Source organism: Nerophis lumbriciformis, linkage group LG21, assembly GCF_033978685.3.
Source record: "Nerophis lumbriciformis linkage group LG21, RoL_Nlum_v2.1, whole genome shotgun sequence".
In the NCBI taxonomy this organism is placed as follows: domain Eukaryota; kingdom Metazoa; phylum Chordata; class Actinopteri; order Syngnathiformes; family Syngnathidae; genus Nerophis; species Nerophis lumbriciformis.
This window is the reverse complement of record NC_084568.2, coordinates 13,796,978-13,817,222: the sequence shown is the minus strand read 5'-3', so window position 1 is coordinate 13,817,222 and position 20,245 is coordinate 13,796,978. Positions and strand designations below refer to the sequence as shown.

At 37.8% G+C, this 20,245-nt stretch overlaps 1 protein-coding gene across 1 annotated transcript in view; it reads right to left on the bottom strand.

The window, feature by feature from the left end:
- Window positions 1–12,736: 12,736 nt before the first annotated feature.
- Window positions 12,737–20,245, bottom strand: part of rusc1 (RUN and SH3 domain containing 1) — a 40,474-nt gene continuing 32,965 nt past the window's right edge. The window contains exons 8-11 of the mRNA XM_061982904.1: window positions 18,772–19,232; window positions 18,477–18,694; window positions 18,232–18,399; window positions 12,737–16,372 (exon numbers count right to left, since the gene is read on the bottom strand). Coding sequence (XP_061838888.1) covers window positions 16,207–16,372; window positions 18,232–18,399; window positions 18,477–18,694; window positions 18,772–19,232 — 1,013 coding nt within the window. The 3' untranslated portion in view covers window positions 12,737–16,206. The remainder of the gene's footprint in view (window positions 16,373–18,231; window positions 18,400–18,476; window positions 18,695–18,771; window positions 19,233–20,245) is intronic.

Sequence of the window (20,245 nt, the reverse complement as noted above, 5' to 3'; positions counted from 1 at the left end):
AACTAAACTAAAAGACAACAATTCATAAATATAAGAATATTAACCGTGTAACAATATGAACCAAACAAAAATAAAATATTTGTAAAAAAAAAATAGATGAGAACTGAAAAATGTCGATACCATCATTCTAGTATCGAGCCAAATCTGATACTGCACTGTCCTTGGCATCCAAACCTGGGTCGACCTGCCGTCTGTCCCACCAATAATGACGGAGAACGGCACTGAGTCAGTGTTTGAGCTTTACAATGCTTCTCCAGCAAAGTCTCATTTTTATACCACCAATGTATCAAAACATGGACTCACAACACTGACCAGAGTCTTCATTCAAGGACGAAAAGAGTTCAAAATGTTTCTTACCGCCACCGGAAGTGCGTTGAGAACTTTAGTGCGCATGCGCGGCCATATTAGTTTCTTCCAAAGTAGCAGACATCGCCAACTAGTGGCCTGGAAGGCGTTTTTTAATTTGTTGTACGGTAAAATAAGGTAAAATTCACTTACACTTATGGAAACCCGTTTACGCCACGAAAAAAATACTCAAATGTTAAGTCATAATTATGAGATAAAAAGTTATCTTTAGAGATAAGTCTAAATGATCAGATAAAGTTAAAATTATGAGCTAAAAAGACATAATTATCAGACAAGAAATCGAAATTACGAGATAAATTGGAAGTCCTACTTATCGGATTAATTATGGGATATGAAAAGTCATAATTATGAAATCAAAAGTAAAAATGATGATATGAAAATATGAAATTATAAGATATAAAGTCATAGTCATGAGATCAAAAATTTGAATTATAAGATAAGAGAATCGAAACTGAGATAAAAAAAAAAAGTCATGAGAGAAAGTCAAACTTTTGAGATAGTCAAAATTGTGATGAAAATTATAACATTTCAGATAAAAAGTCAAAATTATGGGAAAATAAAGTTAAAGCTATAAGATAATCAGAATCAGAATCAGAATCAGAAATACTTTATTAATCCCCGAGGGGAAATTAAAAAAAACAAAAAACATTCAGACAAACATTACAGGAAGACAGAACAGGATCAAACATTACAGGGAGACAGAACAGGATCGCTGACGGGTCTGCCAACTTCCGGCGCCCCTTACATAAAAAGTCATAATTACGGGAGAAAGTCAAAATTATGAGATACAAACTCGCATTTTTTTCCCAGTGTTTATTTTTCATCTCCTAATTATGACTTCTTGTTTCATAATTTCAACTTTTTATCTCATAAATGTGACTTTTTATCTCTTAATTTCTACGCTTAATCTATGACTTTTTATCTAATTAAGATTTTTTTAATCTCACAAATGCAAATTTTCTATCTTTTAATTGTGACCTTATAATCTCATAATTATGAATTTTTATTTCATAATTTTGATTTGTAATCTTATAATTATGACAGTAAAAGAATAAAAGTAAAATACAGTAATACATCGTTAATATTCATATATTTTTTCACATTAAAATGCACCAATCTCGCTTACAAACTATACTTTGGCCTGAAATAGACATAACAAAAATTAATTAGATTTTTTATTTATTTTTATAAACAATCTAAAGGCCAGCATGTTCACAACCACGCCAGTTTTTTTTTCCTCATTAAAAATATTTACAAATAAAAGTAAAATACATTTTGCAAAGTATTAGATGGGTCACTGATTGGCATCAACATTGATTTTCATGTATTGCCTAAATGCAAGTTTATTGACATAGCTTCACTGTTATTTTATCGTAAAAAACAAAAACAAAGAAAAGCCTACACACATTTAAAAAATGTTTACATTTACACCAGGGGTGTCCAAACTTTTCCACTGAGGATGCACAAATCATAGAATGCAGAGGCCATTATGGTAGTTTTCACCTTCAAAACCAGAATATTATGTAGATTTTTTTCAAACTAAAAAAAGGAATTTTGGTAGAAATGTTGTGCGAATGCCGAAGAGCCAAAGCCGAACTGAAATCCCGACAGTTAGCGCGGTGGCCCGATAACGTCAAGTTAAAAAAAATATGAGCTATGAAAGCTAACATGTTAACAGTACAATGCTAACAGTAGCATACTTACAGTTAGCATTAGTAAAACACCTGATTATATGACAACGAGGTGTATACCTGCTAAATTAGCTAAAAAAAAAAAAAATCTAACATTTTGCTAAAATGCTAACGATAACATGCGTCAAGTACAAAAATATATTACCTGAGAATGTGTTTAGCTTAGACTTAGACAAACTTTATTGATCCACGAGGGAAATAGTTCCACACAGTAGCTCAGTTACAAAGGATCGAAAGGGTAATGCAGGTATAAAGTAGACCAAAAATGTACCATAATAACAATATAAAATATAACATATATGTAACATTTACATATAATTATATTTTATATAATATATAAAATATATAACAAATCCCAATTACCATGTACGATATTACAGTGCATGTAACAGAGAGAGTAGATCCAGCAGAAAATATACATTATAAACAAAGAGAGGTAGCTAACATAGAAGTGGTCAGGTAATAGACAAATATCATCTATTTCTATATGGCGAGTGATTATACAGCTGGATGGAGTGCGGAATGAAGGAGTTCTTGAATCGAACACTGTGGGAACGAAGCTGAAGGAGCCTGTTGGAGTATGAGCTCCGCTGTCCCTCAATTGTCCGGTGGAGTGGGTGGGCGGGATTGTCCATGATGGCGAGCAGTTTGTCCAGTGTCCTCCTATCCCTCACTGACACAAATGCCTCCAACTGCGTGCCAATAGTTTGGGTGGCTTTCCGGATCAGTTTGTCAATCCGGTTTAAGTCCCTTTTGCTGGTGCTGCTCCCCCAACAAACCACTGCAAAGTACAGAGCACTGGCCACAACAGACTGGAAAAAAAGATCTCCAACAGCTTGTTGCACACATTAAAGGACCTAAGCTTCCTCAGGAAAACTAGTCTGCTCATGCCTTTCTTGTATACAGCTTTGCTGTTGTCCTTCCAGTCCAGTCTGCTGTTCTAGTGGACTCCCAGGTACTTGTACTGCCCCACTACTGCCACCTCCCGGCCCTGGACGCTAGGATGCATTAAGCACCAAAATATGACTGATGCGTAAACTAAATTATCAGAATCAGATTCAAAAAATACTTTTAATAATCCCCGATTTTCAGCACAATCCCATTCAAGAGCAGACAAACATCACAGGGAGACAGAACAGGATCGCTGACGGGTCTGCCAACTTCCGGCGCCCCTTACAAAAAAGGTGAGAAATAGATAAACGCTGGGGAGGGGAGGTGAGAAAAATAAATATTCAGTCCAAGCCTGGGCCCCTGGAGAGGGGGTCCAGACTGAGGCCAAGAAAAAAAGAATTCATAGCGAAACTAAAAACTGAACTTGCTGCAAAGTAAACAAAAACAGAATGCTGGACGACAGCAAAGACTTACAGCGTGTGGAGCAGACGGCGTCCACAAAGTACATCCGTACATGACATGACAATCAACAATGTCCCCACAAAGAAGGATAGCGTCCGCACAACTTAAATAGTCTTGATTGCTAAAACAAAGCGGGAAATAGCGCTCAAAAGGAAGACATGAAACTGCTACAGGAAAATACCAACAAAACAGGAAAAAGCCACCAAAATAGGAGCGCAAGACAAGAACTAAAACACTACACACAGGAAAACAGCAAAATAAGTCATGGCGTGATGTGACAGGTGGTGACAGTACACCTACTTTGAGACAAGAGCTATATTGATGCATGCTTGGTTATGGTTTAAAGTCATATCCAACAATTGCGAGAACAACTTTTATTTTTTTAATTAAAACAACATAAAAAAAACACAAGATACACTTACAATTAGTGCACCAACCCAAAAGGGTTGTTTCTTTCTGTTATTAATATTCTGGTTCCTACATTATATATCAATATATATCAATACAGTCTGCAAGGGATACAGTCCGTAAGCACACATGATTGTGCGTGCTGCCGGTCCACTAATAGTACTAACCTTTAACAGTTAATTTTACTCATTTTCATGAATTACTAGTTTCTATGTAACTGTTTTTATATTGTTTTACTTCATTTTTTATTAAAGAAAATGTTTTAAATTCATTTATCTTATTTTTTTAAATTCATTTGCTACAGGAAAATACCAACAAAACAGGAAAATGCCACCAAAATAAGAGCGCAAGACAAGAACTAAAACACTACACACAGGAAAACAGCAAAAAACTCCAAATAAGTCATGGCGTGATGTGACAGTACACCTACTTTGAGACAAGAGCTATATTGATGCATGCTTGGTAATGGTTTAAAGTCATATCCAACAATTGTGAGTACAACTTTTTATCGTCAATATCGACTGCTGAGTTTCATTTTTGAATGTTTTCTGCTTGTGGTGTGCCTCCGCATTTTTTCAATAAAAACAATTGTGCCTTGGCTCTAAAAAGGTTGAAAAAAGGATTGTGCCGAGGGGCCGCGTTACAGTTTTTCCATGATTGTTGCCATTTAATACAAAAAAACCCAGGACAAACAGGTTCGGTTCATACTGAGGGTTTTATTGTGTGTATTTACAAACAAGCACATGCAGGAAGTGGACAGTGACTGGACACTATTGCGCAATCATCGTAACAGGACACGGGGGCATGTCTACGGGCTACATGACACCAGAGAGAGGGGAGCGGGGCAGGGAGGAAGCTATAATGACTACTTTCCATTGTCACGCTCCCACACCGGTGAAAGTCCGGAAGATTCCATCCACTCCGAAAAAAAAAAAAAATAGTACATCCAATAAATTAAAACGTGCAAACAAGCACGCGTCGCTTGAGAAAAAATGAAACACACCCGAGATTGTTTTCCTCGAAGGCGACAACACGCGCGTCATCAGTTGGGAGCACCGGTCTAACATAATGCTACTGTTGCCGTAGTGACAGTAATGCTACACGGCAGTTGATAACATCCCTGATAGCTGATTGGATCAGTAAAAGAAAGGAAAAAAACAAAAACCCTCTACTGTACTGTACAGTATGTCGCACACGTGCAATGCTGGCCGATACGGAGTCTGCAGACAGCTGGGAGATGACACAAAGCAATAAAGTACTGCGTGTGAACATATCACTGCCACCAACCACACAATCGTTAAGAATAGCCATCATCGTGACAGGCTCAAGGGGTCAAAGGTCGATGCAAAAGGGACCAGGACATTACCAGCCTTTATTTATTTATTTTTCCTATCATTATTAGCACATACATTGCTGCATTCAGGTCGGACAGTGTTGACTGTGTCTCAGTTGGCCCACTTATCTCCCACTTACTCCTTTTCAGTGATTTTATATATTTGAAAGACAAAACTTTGTGTGGGTTTTGTATTATAAGTCATTGTTTCTGAACCGTAGGTCGAGGGCCACCCAAAAAAAATATCTGTCTCAGCTGTGGTTCGCAAGCTGTAGTACACTTTTCCGCCACTTGTGGCAGTAATGACAATGTCAAACAAACAGAAGACTCCAGGAGTTTTTTAAGCGCAAAAAATTATGACTAAAGTGGGGAAGTTGTGTTATATAATGTTATTATTTATTATTAATTTAGTTTGAATGTGAGTGTGAATGTTGTCTGTCTATCTGTGTTGGCCCTGCGATGAGGTGGCGACTTGTCCAGGGTGTACACCGCCTTCCGCCCGATTGTAGCTGAGATAGGCTCCAGCGCCCCCCGCGACCCCAAAAGGGAATAAGCGGTAGAAAATGGATGGATGGATGTATACATTTTAGCACTGTGCAATTTAATGTAAATTTATTTTCATCAGTCCCACTTTTGCAGTTTATTTGATAACTATTTATTTTTGTGATCAGCCTGACCTAAGCCTTGATAATCATCTCTGTTGTTTACTTTTATATATTTTAAAGAAGAAACTTTGTGTGGGTTTTGTATTATAGGTCATTGTTTCTGAACCGTAGGTCGAGAGCCACCCAAAAAAAATATCTGTCTCAGCTGTGGTTCGTAAGCTGTAGTACACTTTTCCGCCACTTGTAGCAGTAATGACAATGTCAAACAAACAGAAGACGCCTGGAGTTTTTTTAAGCTCAAAAAATTATGACTAAAGTGGGGAAGTTGTGTTTTCATTTGCGCTTTAATTTTATTGACAGTTTATTTAAGAAACATATATTATGTTATTATTAATTTAGTTAAAATGTATTCATTTCAGAACTGTGCATTTTATAATGTAATACTATTTATTTTTGTAATCAGCCTGACCTAAGCCTTGATAATCATCTTTGTGATTAACACATGCTTTCATATCATTTGACAAGGTTTAAACTGTAAGTAGGTTAGGTATTATTATTGAATAAAATAAAAAAAGGTTAAAAAAGGTTAAAACACTCTGTTATAGGTGACTAAGTATAATACTAGTAATTATTACACCATTTCAGCTTCTTTTTTTTTATTACATTCTGACATTTTTATTGTTGTTTTTTCCCCTGCAAGAATATAATAATAATAATTGTAATACGATTGTGTAACTGCTTAATCTAGTATGTCAAATATTCTGCCTGTGCAACAATATCACTGTTCAGTTATACATTTAAGAGTGTTTATTATGTTGTTATAACTTTTAAAATGAATTCAGAAGTTAGTATTACTTTTATTTTTTAATGAACTAACTAAACTTTGTTTATATTTTAATTTTATTTCGTTTTTATTTTTTTAGGGGTGTTTAAACATTTTCCACCAAGGACCGCATACTGAAAAGTCAAGTATGCCAGGGCCATTTTGATGATTTTTAACAATGAAAAAATGCCAAAAACAGATATTGAATATATTCAAAGACAACACTTTGTGTTACGGGTGACTAAAAATATTATTAATTATTAGTTTGCAAATTTCAGCTTTTTTTTCATTACATTCTGATTTTTTTTTTGATTTTTTCTTACAATGTTTACTGTTTCTTTCCCACCCTGTAAGAATAAAATAATAATAATACAATTCTGTAACTGCATAATCTAGTGTGTCAAAAATTCTGCCTGTACGAAAATATTAGTGTTTAGCTACACATTTAACAGTGTGTATTATTGTTGTTGTTGTCATTTTTAAAATGCATTAATTCATAGGTTAGTATTATTTTAAATGTTTAATTAACCAACTAAACATTGTTTATATTGTTATTTTATTTTTACTTTGAGAGTTTCGGATATTTTAGATCAGGTGTGTTTAAACATTTTCCACAAGTATGCGGGGGACCATTTAATTTTAAAAAATTAATTAAAAAAAAAAGCTAAAAACCGGTATTAAACATATTTTTAAAGACAAACCTTTGTGTTATGGGTGACTAAGTATATTATTTTTAAATAATAGTTTGATTTCATATTTTTCTCACTACATTCTGATATTTTGCTCTTTTTTTTCTTACATTTACACATTTTTCCACTAATTTGTTACGGCCAACAAAACTCAGCCTGTGGGCCACAAATGGCACCGGGCCTCACTTTGGACACGGCTGCCCTAAATGGTGAGCCTAACCACCCCAATAGTCGCCATCTTGGCAATAAATTATCTCCGTAAAAAGGAGAGAAGAAGGAAAAAAATGGTAAACATTTTATATTTTGTGGCAAGTGCGCAATGACAGTAATAGATTTGGAAGAGCACCACACCGTTAAAATTCCCACCCTCAGAACTAAGTCCACATTGTGCATAATATACTTTGAAGCAGTGGTAGTTCTCGCTTAAATGGCACCCTGGGCGAGAGCATAATTAGTCAGCGTAGGTGCGCCCACACAACACAGGGAGGCACTAATTCCCCACATTAAGCGACAAAAACTATTATAATGTGTATTTTTACCCTAAATTAACCATATCTAAGGATAAAAATTGCTAAATCAGGGTTGTCTAAAGTGCTGCCAGGGGGACCGTTTGAGGTCCACAGCTAATTTTCGGAAGAGAAAAAAACATTAAAAGGGGAGTAATAGATAAAAAAAAAAAGTTGCAATGTTGACGCTAATGACAAAGCTGCCATACAGGATGTTTTTTCTTTAAAGCTTACTCAAAAAATCAATCAAAATCAAAGTTATGAATTATTGACCTATTAAAAGCTCCAATTACTTCACATCAAATATTCCACTTTGAAATTATTTTTGGGGGAAAATATTGCATATTTTGTGTGTTTGCCATATAAAAACGAAAGTTTTCTTTGACAAAAAAAAGGCATAAAACAAACAAATAAAAATAATAATAAAATCTTATATTTGACGGATACATCTGAAGGTGATTTAAGACTTAAGTGTTGAAAGTAAAACAAAAATGTCTGACTTATTTTCAACACTTTTATGAGTTAGGCCCTTTTGGATCCCCAATAATTTTAGTGGGATTTTTATTTTAAACTTTCATTGCTCATAAAATAATAATGCATTAAAATCAACGGTGTTGTGAATTATTGACCTATTTAAGGTTCCAAACATTTCATATCAAATTCTACACTTTGAAATAACTTTTGAAGGAAAATGATGAATTTTTATTTTATTTTTTTTCGACAGATAAATAGACCCGAAGTTGATCTAGAGATGTATTGTAAGCATTGAATAAAAAAAATACAATAAAATATATGCGTATAAATATGTGTGTGTATATATATATATATATATATATATATATATATATATATATATATATATATATATATATATATATATATATATATATAAAATATATATACTCGTACCCTAATTAATATCAGTTTGCTGGACCACCATCAGACAGAAAGCCCCGGGTTTTTGCATGTTTATGTCATTTAATTCATATTTTTTTAATCAAGTGTTAAGATTTCCCACTTTGACTGTCCTTTAACACACTTTTATGTGCTCTGAGGCAAAGTCAAACTGATGCCTAACTTTCTCAGACTTATATTTTACATTTTCCTCCTCTTCATCTTGCCTTTCCAAATGCTGATGCTGTGTGTGCACACATAAAGACCACATCTTCATCCGCCCTGCACTCACGTCCTAACTTCCTTGTTTACAATGACAGAGGTGTAAACTTGTTTGGTTTGATCAACTTGTGAGCACCAAACAAATACGGCCCAAAAACCTCTGCAGAGTATTAATGGAAGTGTTCCATTTGAGACACAGCCAATGTTTTTTTTGGTGTTTTGTTTTTTTACCAGTAGGAAGATTAAGCTAAACATAGCCAGTAGGGATGCAACCCTATTTCCTCAAATAGTGGCCCTGGCCAGCTTGATTTACTTAACTGCAGAGAGTACTGCAGTATGTGTTCATTTGCCAGAAGGCTTTTGTTTGTTTGTGTGCTGAAACTCGTTTGCTGATTAGTTGTAACGAGCATTACGATGGGAATTTGAATGTGTAACTAAGTAATTAGTCCTGTCACTAGTACTAGAGCTGGGCGATAAAATGATATCAGTATATATCGCGATAGACACAAAATCGATATCAATTAAAAAATAAGTTAATTTGAATTTCTTCTTTGTCTGAAATAAACAAAGGCACTCGCTCTCTGGTAACCGAGCAAGGCAGGAAGCGATCACTGATCAGTGGGAGTGACACGCTAACAGCCAATCAGGTAAGTGGTTAAAGTGTATGCCCTGAGATCGGTAGGTCGTGAGTTCAAACCCCGGCCGAGTCATACCAAAAACTATAAAAATGTGACCAGTTACCTCTTTTACCATGAAATTGATTAACGTGGACCCCAACTTAAACAAGTTGAAAAACTTATTGGGGTGTTACCATTTAGTGGTCAATTGTAAGGAATATGTACTGTACTGTGCAATCCACTAATAAAAGTCTCAATTAATCAATCAATCTGTCATGATCTGTGGCCTGGATCATGTTTTCGTTATATTCTGTTAGTTTTGGACTCCCTTAGTTCCTGTTTTGTGCACCCTTGAGTTTGTTTTAGTTACCATGGTTGCTTATTATTTTCACCTGCCTCTGATTGGTTTTCGGGACGCTCACCTGTTCCCCGAGCACTAATCAGAGGCATTATTTAAAGGAGAACATTATCACCAGACCTATGTAAGCGTCAATATATACCTTGATGTTGCAGAAAAAAGACCATATATTTTTTTAACCGATTTCCAGACTCTAAATGGGTGAATTTTGGCGAATTAAACGCCTTTCTAATATTCGCTCTCGGAGCGTTGTGACGTCACATCGGGAAGCAATCCGCCATTTTCTCAAACACCGAGTCAAATCAGCTCTGTTATTTTCCGTTTTTTCGACTGTTTTCCGTACCTTGGAGACATCATGCCTCGTCGGTGTGTTGTCGGAGGGTGTAACAACACGAACAGGGACGGATTCAAGTTGCACCAGTGGCCCAAAGATGCGAAAGTGGCAAGAAATTGGACGTTTGTTCCGCACACTTTACCGACGAAAGCTATGCTACGACAGAGATGGCAAGAATGTGTGGATATCCTGCGACACTCAAAGCAGATGCATTTCCAACGATAAAGTCAAAGAAATCTGCCGCCAGACCCCCATTGAATCTGCCGGAGTGTGTGAGCAATTCAGGGACAAAGGACCTCGGTAGCACGGCAAGCAATGGCGGCAGTTTGTTCCCGCAGACGAGCGAGCTAAACCCCCTGGATGTCTTGGCTCACACCGTCCCGAAGATGATCAAGAGAAGAATATCGACCCTAGCTTCCCTGGCCTGCTGACATGAGGGTATGTCTACAGAATATATTAATTGATGAAAATTGGGCTGTCTGCACTCTCAAAGTGCATGTTGTTGCCAAATGTATTTCATATGCTGTAAACCTAGTTCATAGTTGTTAGTTTCCTTTAATGCCAAACAAACACATATCAATCGTTGGTTAGAAGGCGATCGCCGAATTCGTCCTCGCTTTCTCCCTTGTCGCTGGCTGTCGTGTCGTTTTCGTCGGTTTCGCTTGCATACGGTTCAAACCGATATGGCTCAATAGCTTCAGTTTCTTCTTCAATTTCGTTTTCGCCACCTGCCTCCACACTACAACCATCCGTTTCAATACATGCGTAATCTGTTGAATCGCTTAAGCCGCTGAAATCCGAGTCTGAATCCGAGCTAATGTCGCTATAGCTTGCTGTTCTTTCCGCCATGTTTGTTTGTGTTGGCTTCACTATGTGACGTCAAAGGAAAATGGACGGGTGTTTATAACGATGGTTAAAATCAGGCACTTTGAAGCTTTTTTTAGGGATATTGTGTGATGGGTAAAATTTTGAAAAAAAACTTCGAAAAATATAATAAGCCACTGGGAACTGATTTTTAATGGTTTTAACCATTCTGAAATTGTGATAATGTTCCCCTTTAAGCCTGCCTTTGCCGGTCAGTCGGGCTGGCTTCATTGTTTGCTTCTTGCCACAGTTACGGGAGTATTCCTTATCTCTAGTCTATGCCAAGTATTAGCGTTTCCTCTGACTTGTTTTCAGTTTTTTGTACTTGTTGGATTTCGACAATAAACCGTGTTCCTACCTGCACGTCCTGTCCGGAGTGTTCCGCCTGCATCCCGGGGGAGCGAACCCCGCAGTAAGCTGCGACCACCCACACGTGACAGAATGAAGCCAGCCCGACTGACCGGCAAAGGCAGGCTTAAATAATGCTTCTGATTAGTGCTCGGCGAACAGGTGAGCATCCCGAACACCAATCAGAGGCAGGTGTAAATAATAAGCAACCATGGTAACTAAAACAAACTAAAGGGTGCACAAAACTGGAACTAAGGGAGTCCAAAACTAACAGAATATAACAAAAACATGATCCGGGCCTCGGATCATGACACCTCCCTGCTTGGCACTCAGCATCAAGGGTTGGAATTGGGGGTTAAATCACAAAAATGATTCCCGAGCGCGGCCACCGCTGCTGCTCACTGCTCCCCTCACCCTTCAGGGGGTGAAACAAGGGGATGGGTCAAATGCAATGTAATTTCACTACACCTACTGTGTGTGAGACTATCAGTGGTACTTTAACTTTTTAACAGTATCAATTATCAAGTTTGGCGGCGCCATCTTGCTTGATTTTTTTGCGTGGAGCGAGAAGACAAAGTAAAAATTAAGAAATTGTGGAAAAGTCACCTCGACAGTATGGCGGTTTTTTGGGAGTTTTTCCAGCGGACCGTAGTCAGACCAATGTGGTCTGTAAATGATGCAAGGCGCTCGTCCCCACCAAGACCGCTAATACCACACCATCTTAGCCGCGCTCACCCTTTAGAGCACAGCTGTAACTTCCTGCCACTAAACCTGCAGAACATAGTTCTTCTCAGGTTTCTCCATGATTACATTTTCACACTATTTTGTTACACTTTATTAAGCATTTCTTACATATCCCTTTATTTTTGCACCTTCATTTTAAGACGTTATTGTTAGGTGTTTAATGTGATTTTACAATTTTGTTTACAATGTTTGAGTGTTTTCCATGCTTGTGTTGACATTTCCTTTCCTTTTTTTCCTTGTTTGCTGAGGGGATTATAATCAGAGGAAGGTTACATTTGAAATAAAAAATGTTTACATTTCTTTGTTTTTTTTCTTCCTGGTCCTTATTTTCAATAGGTCATATAAAATATCAATAATTATCGATACGGACCGACACAAAGCAATTGTATTGTTACGGCTACTCTTGCGTTCAAAAAAATAGAAATAATGATAGCAGAGTAGTCTTCTGAGGAGGAGGTCTATGACTCACTAAATACCTTACTTAATAAGCACTCGCGGAGATATTTCTAGATTCAAAATGATCATAATTGATTTTATTTTATAATTGACAGACAAAAGGAGCACCCAGCCGTCCTCCTCCTATAATTAAGGAGAGAGGACAGCTGGGTGCTCCTTTTGTCTGTCTTTCATGTTGAAGGAGTGAAGAGTGAGACAGTTTATCTACGGCTAAATAAGTCTTCTTTTGATTATTCTGAAGTCAACCACGGAGAATATTTTTGTTTGTGAAAATACATTATGATCATTTGGAATGTAGAAATATCTCCGCGAGTGCTTTTTAAGGTATTTAGTGAGTCATAGACGTCCTCCTCAGAGGACTACTCTGCTATATTTTAGGGCTGCAACTAACGATTAATTTGATAATCAATTAATCTGTCGATTATTACTTTGATTAATCGATTAATAATCGGATAAAAGAGACAAACTACATTTCTATCCTTTCCAGTATTTTATTGGAAAAAAAACAGCATACTGGCACCATATGTGATTATTGTTTCTCAGCTGTTTGTACATGTTGCAGTTTATAAATAAAGGTTTATTAAAATAAATAAATAAATAAAATGCGCATAGCATAGATCCAACGAATCAATGACTAAATTAATCGCCAACTATTTTTATAATCGATTTTAATCGATTAGTTGTTGCAGCCCTAATATCTTTATTTTATTTTAACTTTTTTGAACGCAAGAGTAGCCGTAACATGTATCGTGATACAGTTTTCAGCCATATCGCCCAGCCCTATAAAGTAGTAATCAAGAGTTTTGCCGCCACAAATAGATTTAGTGCTACGTTATCACCCTTACTCATAAACACATTATACCGCACCTGGTCCGCCAGAGCATAAAAAGACAAAGCAGTTGGAATCGTTAGTGTTGCCAAATTAGTTTTTCATTGCGTTTTACTTTTGTTTCTTTAAGTAGAAATGGCGCCACTTTTATGTCCCTCCTCTTGTTTTCATGTGTTCTTTTACCTTTTGGTTTAAAACCCCTTTGGGACTTTTTAAAACTGCACTGCAGCCACATCATTTTGTGGGATAAATAAAAGTCTAGTGCTAAACATATTTGTTTTGCTTTTACATGTTTTTGGCAAGTGCGCCATGGACAATTACACAAATTCAACAATAACATCAAAACAACAACAACAACAAAAAAACTCATCATTTCCTGGTTTACATTCACTGGTTAATCACCGACCTGCTATCACGATCTTATGATCTACATAGTGCAAACATTCACCAAACCGGGGACCAAACTGAGCATGTGCGAACCGGACTGAAAGGTACCTGGTTGTCGCATTAAAAATAACTACTATTTTTGATACAAAGTGGCGATTCATTGAGGCGGAGGCCACTATTTGAGGATATACTCCGATGGATTTGAATGCTATTTCAAGACAATGGCGATACATGAAGCACACGGGAAGGAAGATATTGGATATTCAAACACATACACATTTATTTGTATGACGACCACCTAAATGTCAAGAGAATGGATCCCGTCCGTATCGTCGCTGTGGCATTCCACGACCAGCTCGCTCTTATGACTTTTAAAGTAATATTAATCTCACTTTAAATATGTATATATTTATATATATGTGTGTCTATGTATATATGTATGTATATTATTTATACAGTCAAATACAGCAGTAAAATGTCAAATAGCGGCGGAGAAGAATGAGAGGTCAATATCGCACGGATGTACACACAGCTACAGTTCACTATATGATCACGTATGCACGAGGAAGTTATGGGACAATACTCTCAAAGTGCGCCCTGCTTTGAAACCATGACGACGAGGGGTGGGCAGACCCATCTTAACATCGATAGTATCGATATCAAGGGAAGTATTAGTACCGAATCAATACTTTGATACTGATGACTCAATATTTTGATAATAATCTGGTTTTTTTGTTCATTTAGTTACATTGTTGATATTTATGAATTGTTTATAAAGTCAGGGAATGAGTTCTTGGATACAAGAGGGCTTTGGGTGACTAAAAAATACAAATTTGAATGAGAGCCAATAGGGGTGTGAATCTTTGAGCACCTAATGATTGGATCTGATTTTGATTCCTGGGGTGACTATTCGATTCAGAATTGATTCCTGATTCAAACAGACTCTCGCAATGTATTATTTGGTATAATAATTATGATGAAACTTTTTCAAAACAGGTAACAGGTTAAAAAACCTCATTTAAAAAATGTATTTGTATTTGTAAAAAAATCTTAAAAAAAAAAAAAGATTTTGGAAAATTATGACTTTAATTAGAATCCGGCTAAATAAGAATCGCGATTCCCATGTGAATGGATTTTTTTGTGCACCCCTAAAAGCCAATAGCTTTAATAGTATGTACTAGTTTTGTCCCGATACCAATATTTTGGTACCGGTACCAAAATTATTTCTATACTTTTCGGTACTTTTCTAAATAAAGGGCACTACAAAAAATGGCATTATTGGCTTTATTATAACAAAAAATCTTAGGGTACATTAAACATATGTTTCTTATTGCAAGTTTGTCCTTAAATAAAATAGTGAACATACAAGACAACTTGTCTTTTATTAATAAGTAAACAAACAAAGGCTCCTAATTTAGCTGCTGACAAATACAGCATTTTCCATTCTATTATTTTGTCAAAATTATTAAGGACAAGTGGTAGAAAATGAATTATTAATCCACTTGTTCATTTACTGTTAATATCTGCTTACTTTCTCTTTTAACATGTTCTATTTACACTTCTCTTAAAATGTAATGATCACTTATTCTTCTGTTGTTTGATACTTCACATTAGTTTTGGATGATACCACAACTTTGGGTATCAATCCGATACTAAGTCGTTACAGGATCATACATTGGTCATATTCAAAGTCCTCATGTGTCCAGGGACATATTTCCTGAGTTTATAAACATAATATACATTTTTAAAAAGCGAAAGAAGATGTTGTGATGCCAAAAAATATCATAGTAGTATCGACGAGATACGCTACTGTACTTGGTATCATTACAGTGGATGTTAGGTGTAGATCCACCAATGGGGGTGGCGGACCGGTACTTTCCAGAGGCGGTATGGTACCCAATATGATTCATTAGTATCGCGGTACTTTACTAATACTGGTATACCGTACAATACTAGTATGCACTAAAACAAAATATTTTTTACTATTTTGTTGATTTTACTACATCGGTCATTTGTTTGCATTGAATATTTGTCTGATTATAATTATGAACAAACAAATTAATTAATACAAATCATAAAATGATTCAATTTGAAGTAAAAAGTGGCACTATGGGCATTAGTATTTACTTGATGATGTATTGTAGTGCCAACCCCTACAGTCGCTGATCTGCAAGCAAAACATTGCAGGAAGTGCACTTAAAGAGATATTTCACGGCAAGATGGAGTTATTAGTTATTTGATGCCGAGTGAAATATTCCTTTTAGAGTACTGTAACCTCATCACAACCTCTCAGTATTTACCCAGGAATATTTCTTCCTCTTGTGTACTTCTCTTGTTGTCGTTGTCATCTTTAATTCATGGCGTCCAGCAGTTGTGGTGTCACATGATGAGCGAAGTGTAGCCAATAGGTACCAGGCCCTCTCTGTCTCCCTGACGACAGCGAATCCAGTCTTGGTCGACGCCCCCCAGGACCAGCAGCTCCTCCCCCTTGCAGAAGCTGAGCTCCGAGGGCTTTCCGGCGTAGTCGCACAGCGTTCGCACCGACCTGGGTGGAGACAGCGCCAGGGAAGAGGCGTGAAGCGCGAGCCAAACAAAAGCGGGCGATGACATCCTTCCGCATAACTGCCACGGGCGCTCATTTTATAACAGAACAAAAAATAAATGAATAAAACATGATGTTGGGGGAGGAAGGCATCCAATTTGTGGTGACTCAGCCTAAAATGTATGTGTTAAATAAATTATACTCTTAGTGATTAACACATGCTTTCATTTTATTTGACAAGGTGTATCCTGTTAAACTGTAAGAAGGTTAGATATAATTACTAAATATGATTAAAATATAAAGTAAGATCACTAATTTACTGTTAATTAGAGATGTCCGATAATATCGGACTGCCGATATTATCGGCCGATAAATACTTTAAAATGTAATATCGGAAATTATCTGTATCGGTTTCAAAAAGTACAATTTAGTACAATGCATACTTGGTCAACAGCCATACAGGTCACACCGAGGGTGGCCGTATAAACAACTTTAACACTGTTACAAATATGCGCCACACTGTGAACCCACACCAAACAAGAATGACAAACACATTTCGGGAGAACATCCGCACCGGAACACAACATAAACACAACAGAACAAATACCCTGAACCCCTTGCAGCACTAACTCTTCCGGGACGCTACAATATACACCCCCCGCTACCCCGATCAAGATTCGGTCTATGTCCCGCCTCTTCCTGCTGGCATCGACAAACTGAAGTAGAGAATTACTTCCTCACTGAATAATAAGGAGACATGCTGGGGCGTGTTTGGCAAGAGCTTGACTACCGACTTGACGTGTGCCGTGTCACCGGCAATGCACATATTGAACACCACTGAAACCGTTCAATTTCATTAAGCTAGATTTGGTAGTTTTCAAATAATTGCTTTTAAAATTACCGGTATGTACCGTATTTTTCGGACTATAAGTCGCAGTTTTTTTCATAGTGCGACTTATACTCAGGAGCGACTTATGTGTGAAATTATTAACACATTACCGTAAAATATCAAATAATATTATTCAGCTCATTCACGTAAGAGACTAGACGTATAAGATTTCATGGGATTTAGCGATTAGGAGTGACAGATTGTTTGGTAAACGTATAGCATGTTCTATATGTTATAGTTATTTGAATGACTCTTACCATAATATGTTACGTTAACATACCAGGCACGTTCTCAGTTGGTTATTTAGGCCTCATATAACGTACACTTATTCAGCCTGTTGTTCACTATTCTTTATTTATTTTAAATTGCCTTTCAAATGTCTATTCTTGGTGTTGGGTTTATCAAATACATTTCCCCCAAAAATGCGACTTATACTCCAGTGCGACTTATATATGTTTTTTCCCTTCTTTATTATGCATTTTCGGCCGGTGCGACTTATACTCCGGAGCGACTTATACTCCAAACAATACGGTAAACATTTTTAGGACACTATGTATGTTCATTCATACTGTAACAACCAGCTGTGTTATTGTTATGTTTGGATGTTATTGATGTTCATTGTTCTTATGATCATGAACACACCGTGCTGGATAGGGGGTTGGCGGATAATGAGGAACTGTTGTTGTGTGTCTAAGAATTAAGCAAAGAGACGGACTTGTGAAAACGGGAGGGAATACGTGTTGGAATTGGGCCGTGTGTTAGCATAAGATAGATAAAAGTTAATAAGAGCGTGGGACTTTGTGTGATTGCTTCTGGACTCCACAACGCATTATATTACAACCCACATTTTCAATGTGTGGCGGCTTTTATTTTGCTGTGGCGGGCCGCCACGATCAGTTCCATGTAGGGGAAACCGTGTAATGAGTCTATTTTTGTGATGTTGTTTGGTAATGTATAGATTTTGTAAAAGTACCTTAGTGACTTGGGTCTATCCATCATCTCCAGTGTGTCCGGGACGCTCTCCGACTTGGCCTCAGTCTCCCACTGTGGTTCCGGTGTTTTCCGTAATACCGGAGCAGAAGTGCTGCTCACCATTCGGGTCAACGCTGTGACACTGGGAGCCAACCACTGAGAGGGCCGCCTGGATGGGCGCACGGGCATGAAGGTTGTTGTCTCAGCTGACCGTCCCTGAAACCGAGTAAGTGCTGTGGAACTCACCTGGTTGGTGGTGCATGCCCCACTGGACTGTTGGGACTTTTGGGGGTAGAGCCAAAGAGGCGACTAAGACCCCAGGGCACCTGAGCAACAGAGCTGACCATGGCAATGTCGCTAGCCGGCTCGGCTTGGTGAACCGGCGGACTCGTCCTTCCTGCCGCCAGGTTCTGGCTCAGTCTGCCTCCCCAGCGCATCACAGCGCCCCAGCCCTGTTGGATCACCTGGAATTGAATTGACAGTTCCACATGTGTCAGTGCATGTGTACAACAACCTAAAACAACAACAGAAAGTGGGGTACCTGTCCAGCCTGTTGAGCAAGGCCCTCCTCGTCAAGATTTGGAGGTGGCAGTTCACCGATCCTTTTCTCCTGGACCCACATCAGCTGAGGACTCGTGTGGCTCAGAGTAGGTGCAGTATTGCTATCACTAGACCCCCCTAACCCTCCATTGTTTGGAGTAGCCGCCGAAGCTACCTGATGCTCTGGACTCGCAAAGTCTACTTCCGAGAGGCTCTCCATGTACCTGCCGCCTCTCAACTGAGAGTGCGGCGCCTTTTGTCCCGCATCCTGACCGGGTGGGCTGCACACCTTTGAAACAGGGCTGTGGGGCTCTAAGTAGTGGTGCTGGAAGAGCAAGTCCAGGTTAAAGGTCAACAAGCTGAGAGGCTGCAGGACGACGAGCAGCTCGTCGAACAGGGCCTGGCAGGCGGTCAGCGACAGACGCATGAAGGAGGTCGGACGGTAGTATGTGTCCAATACATCTGTACATCAACAGAGGTGGTGTTACTATTGTGTGTGCTCAAAACACCCAGCATTGTGCAAAATGATTACACTTAATATTTTGGCAACACATTGGAACCAGCCTAAGTTGGTCACGCTTATTTTGACAACCCGTCTAATTCGACTAGGGATGTAACCATATGAAAATTTCATACCAAGGTTACCGTGATCCAAATGGTCAGGGTTATTATTATCGCGGTACTGTAGAATGCACTTACTTACACAATTAAATCTTTTGACCAGGTTATTTTATTCTACTAACTAAAATAAATGTACACGCTGTTAGGAAGCTATCACTGATAGGGTTTTAGTTTGAGTCGGGGATCAGCAACCCACGGCTCCTAGTGGCTCCTGGGGCATTTTTAAAAAAGGATTGAAAATGGAAAAAGATGGGGGAAAATACATGTTTTGTTTTAGTATGTTTTTTGTTTGAGGACAAACATGACACAAACCTTCCCAATTGTTAGAAAGCCCACTATTTAATATGTTTGTGTGTATGCTTCAGTGATGAGAGTAATTAGGGAACATCGTTTTGTCCTACTAATTTCGGAGGTTCTTTAACTCACCATAGTGTGGACTGTTTGTTTACATGTAAAATCTTCCACTCCTTCTTTGTCTCATTTTGTCCACCAAAAGTTTCATGCTGTGCATGAATGCTCAAAGGTGCGCTTTGTTGATGTTATTGACTTGTTGGAGTGCTAATCAGGCATATTTGGTCAGTGCGTGACTGCAAGCTAATCAATGCTAGCATGCTATTTAGGCTAGCTGTATGTACATATTGCATCAGCATGCCTCATTTGTAGCTATATTTGAGCTCATTTAATTTCCTTTACTTTTATCCTATTTGTATATCATTTATATTTGCATGTCTCATGACACATAAGTATGTAATATTGGCTGCATTTCAGATAGTTGTTTGTGTGCCATGTTGTTCCAGTCTACAGCAAACTTTACCTAGCTTGCCAAAGATTGTAATAAATCTATTAAAAGAAGG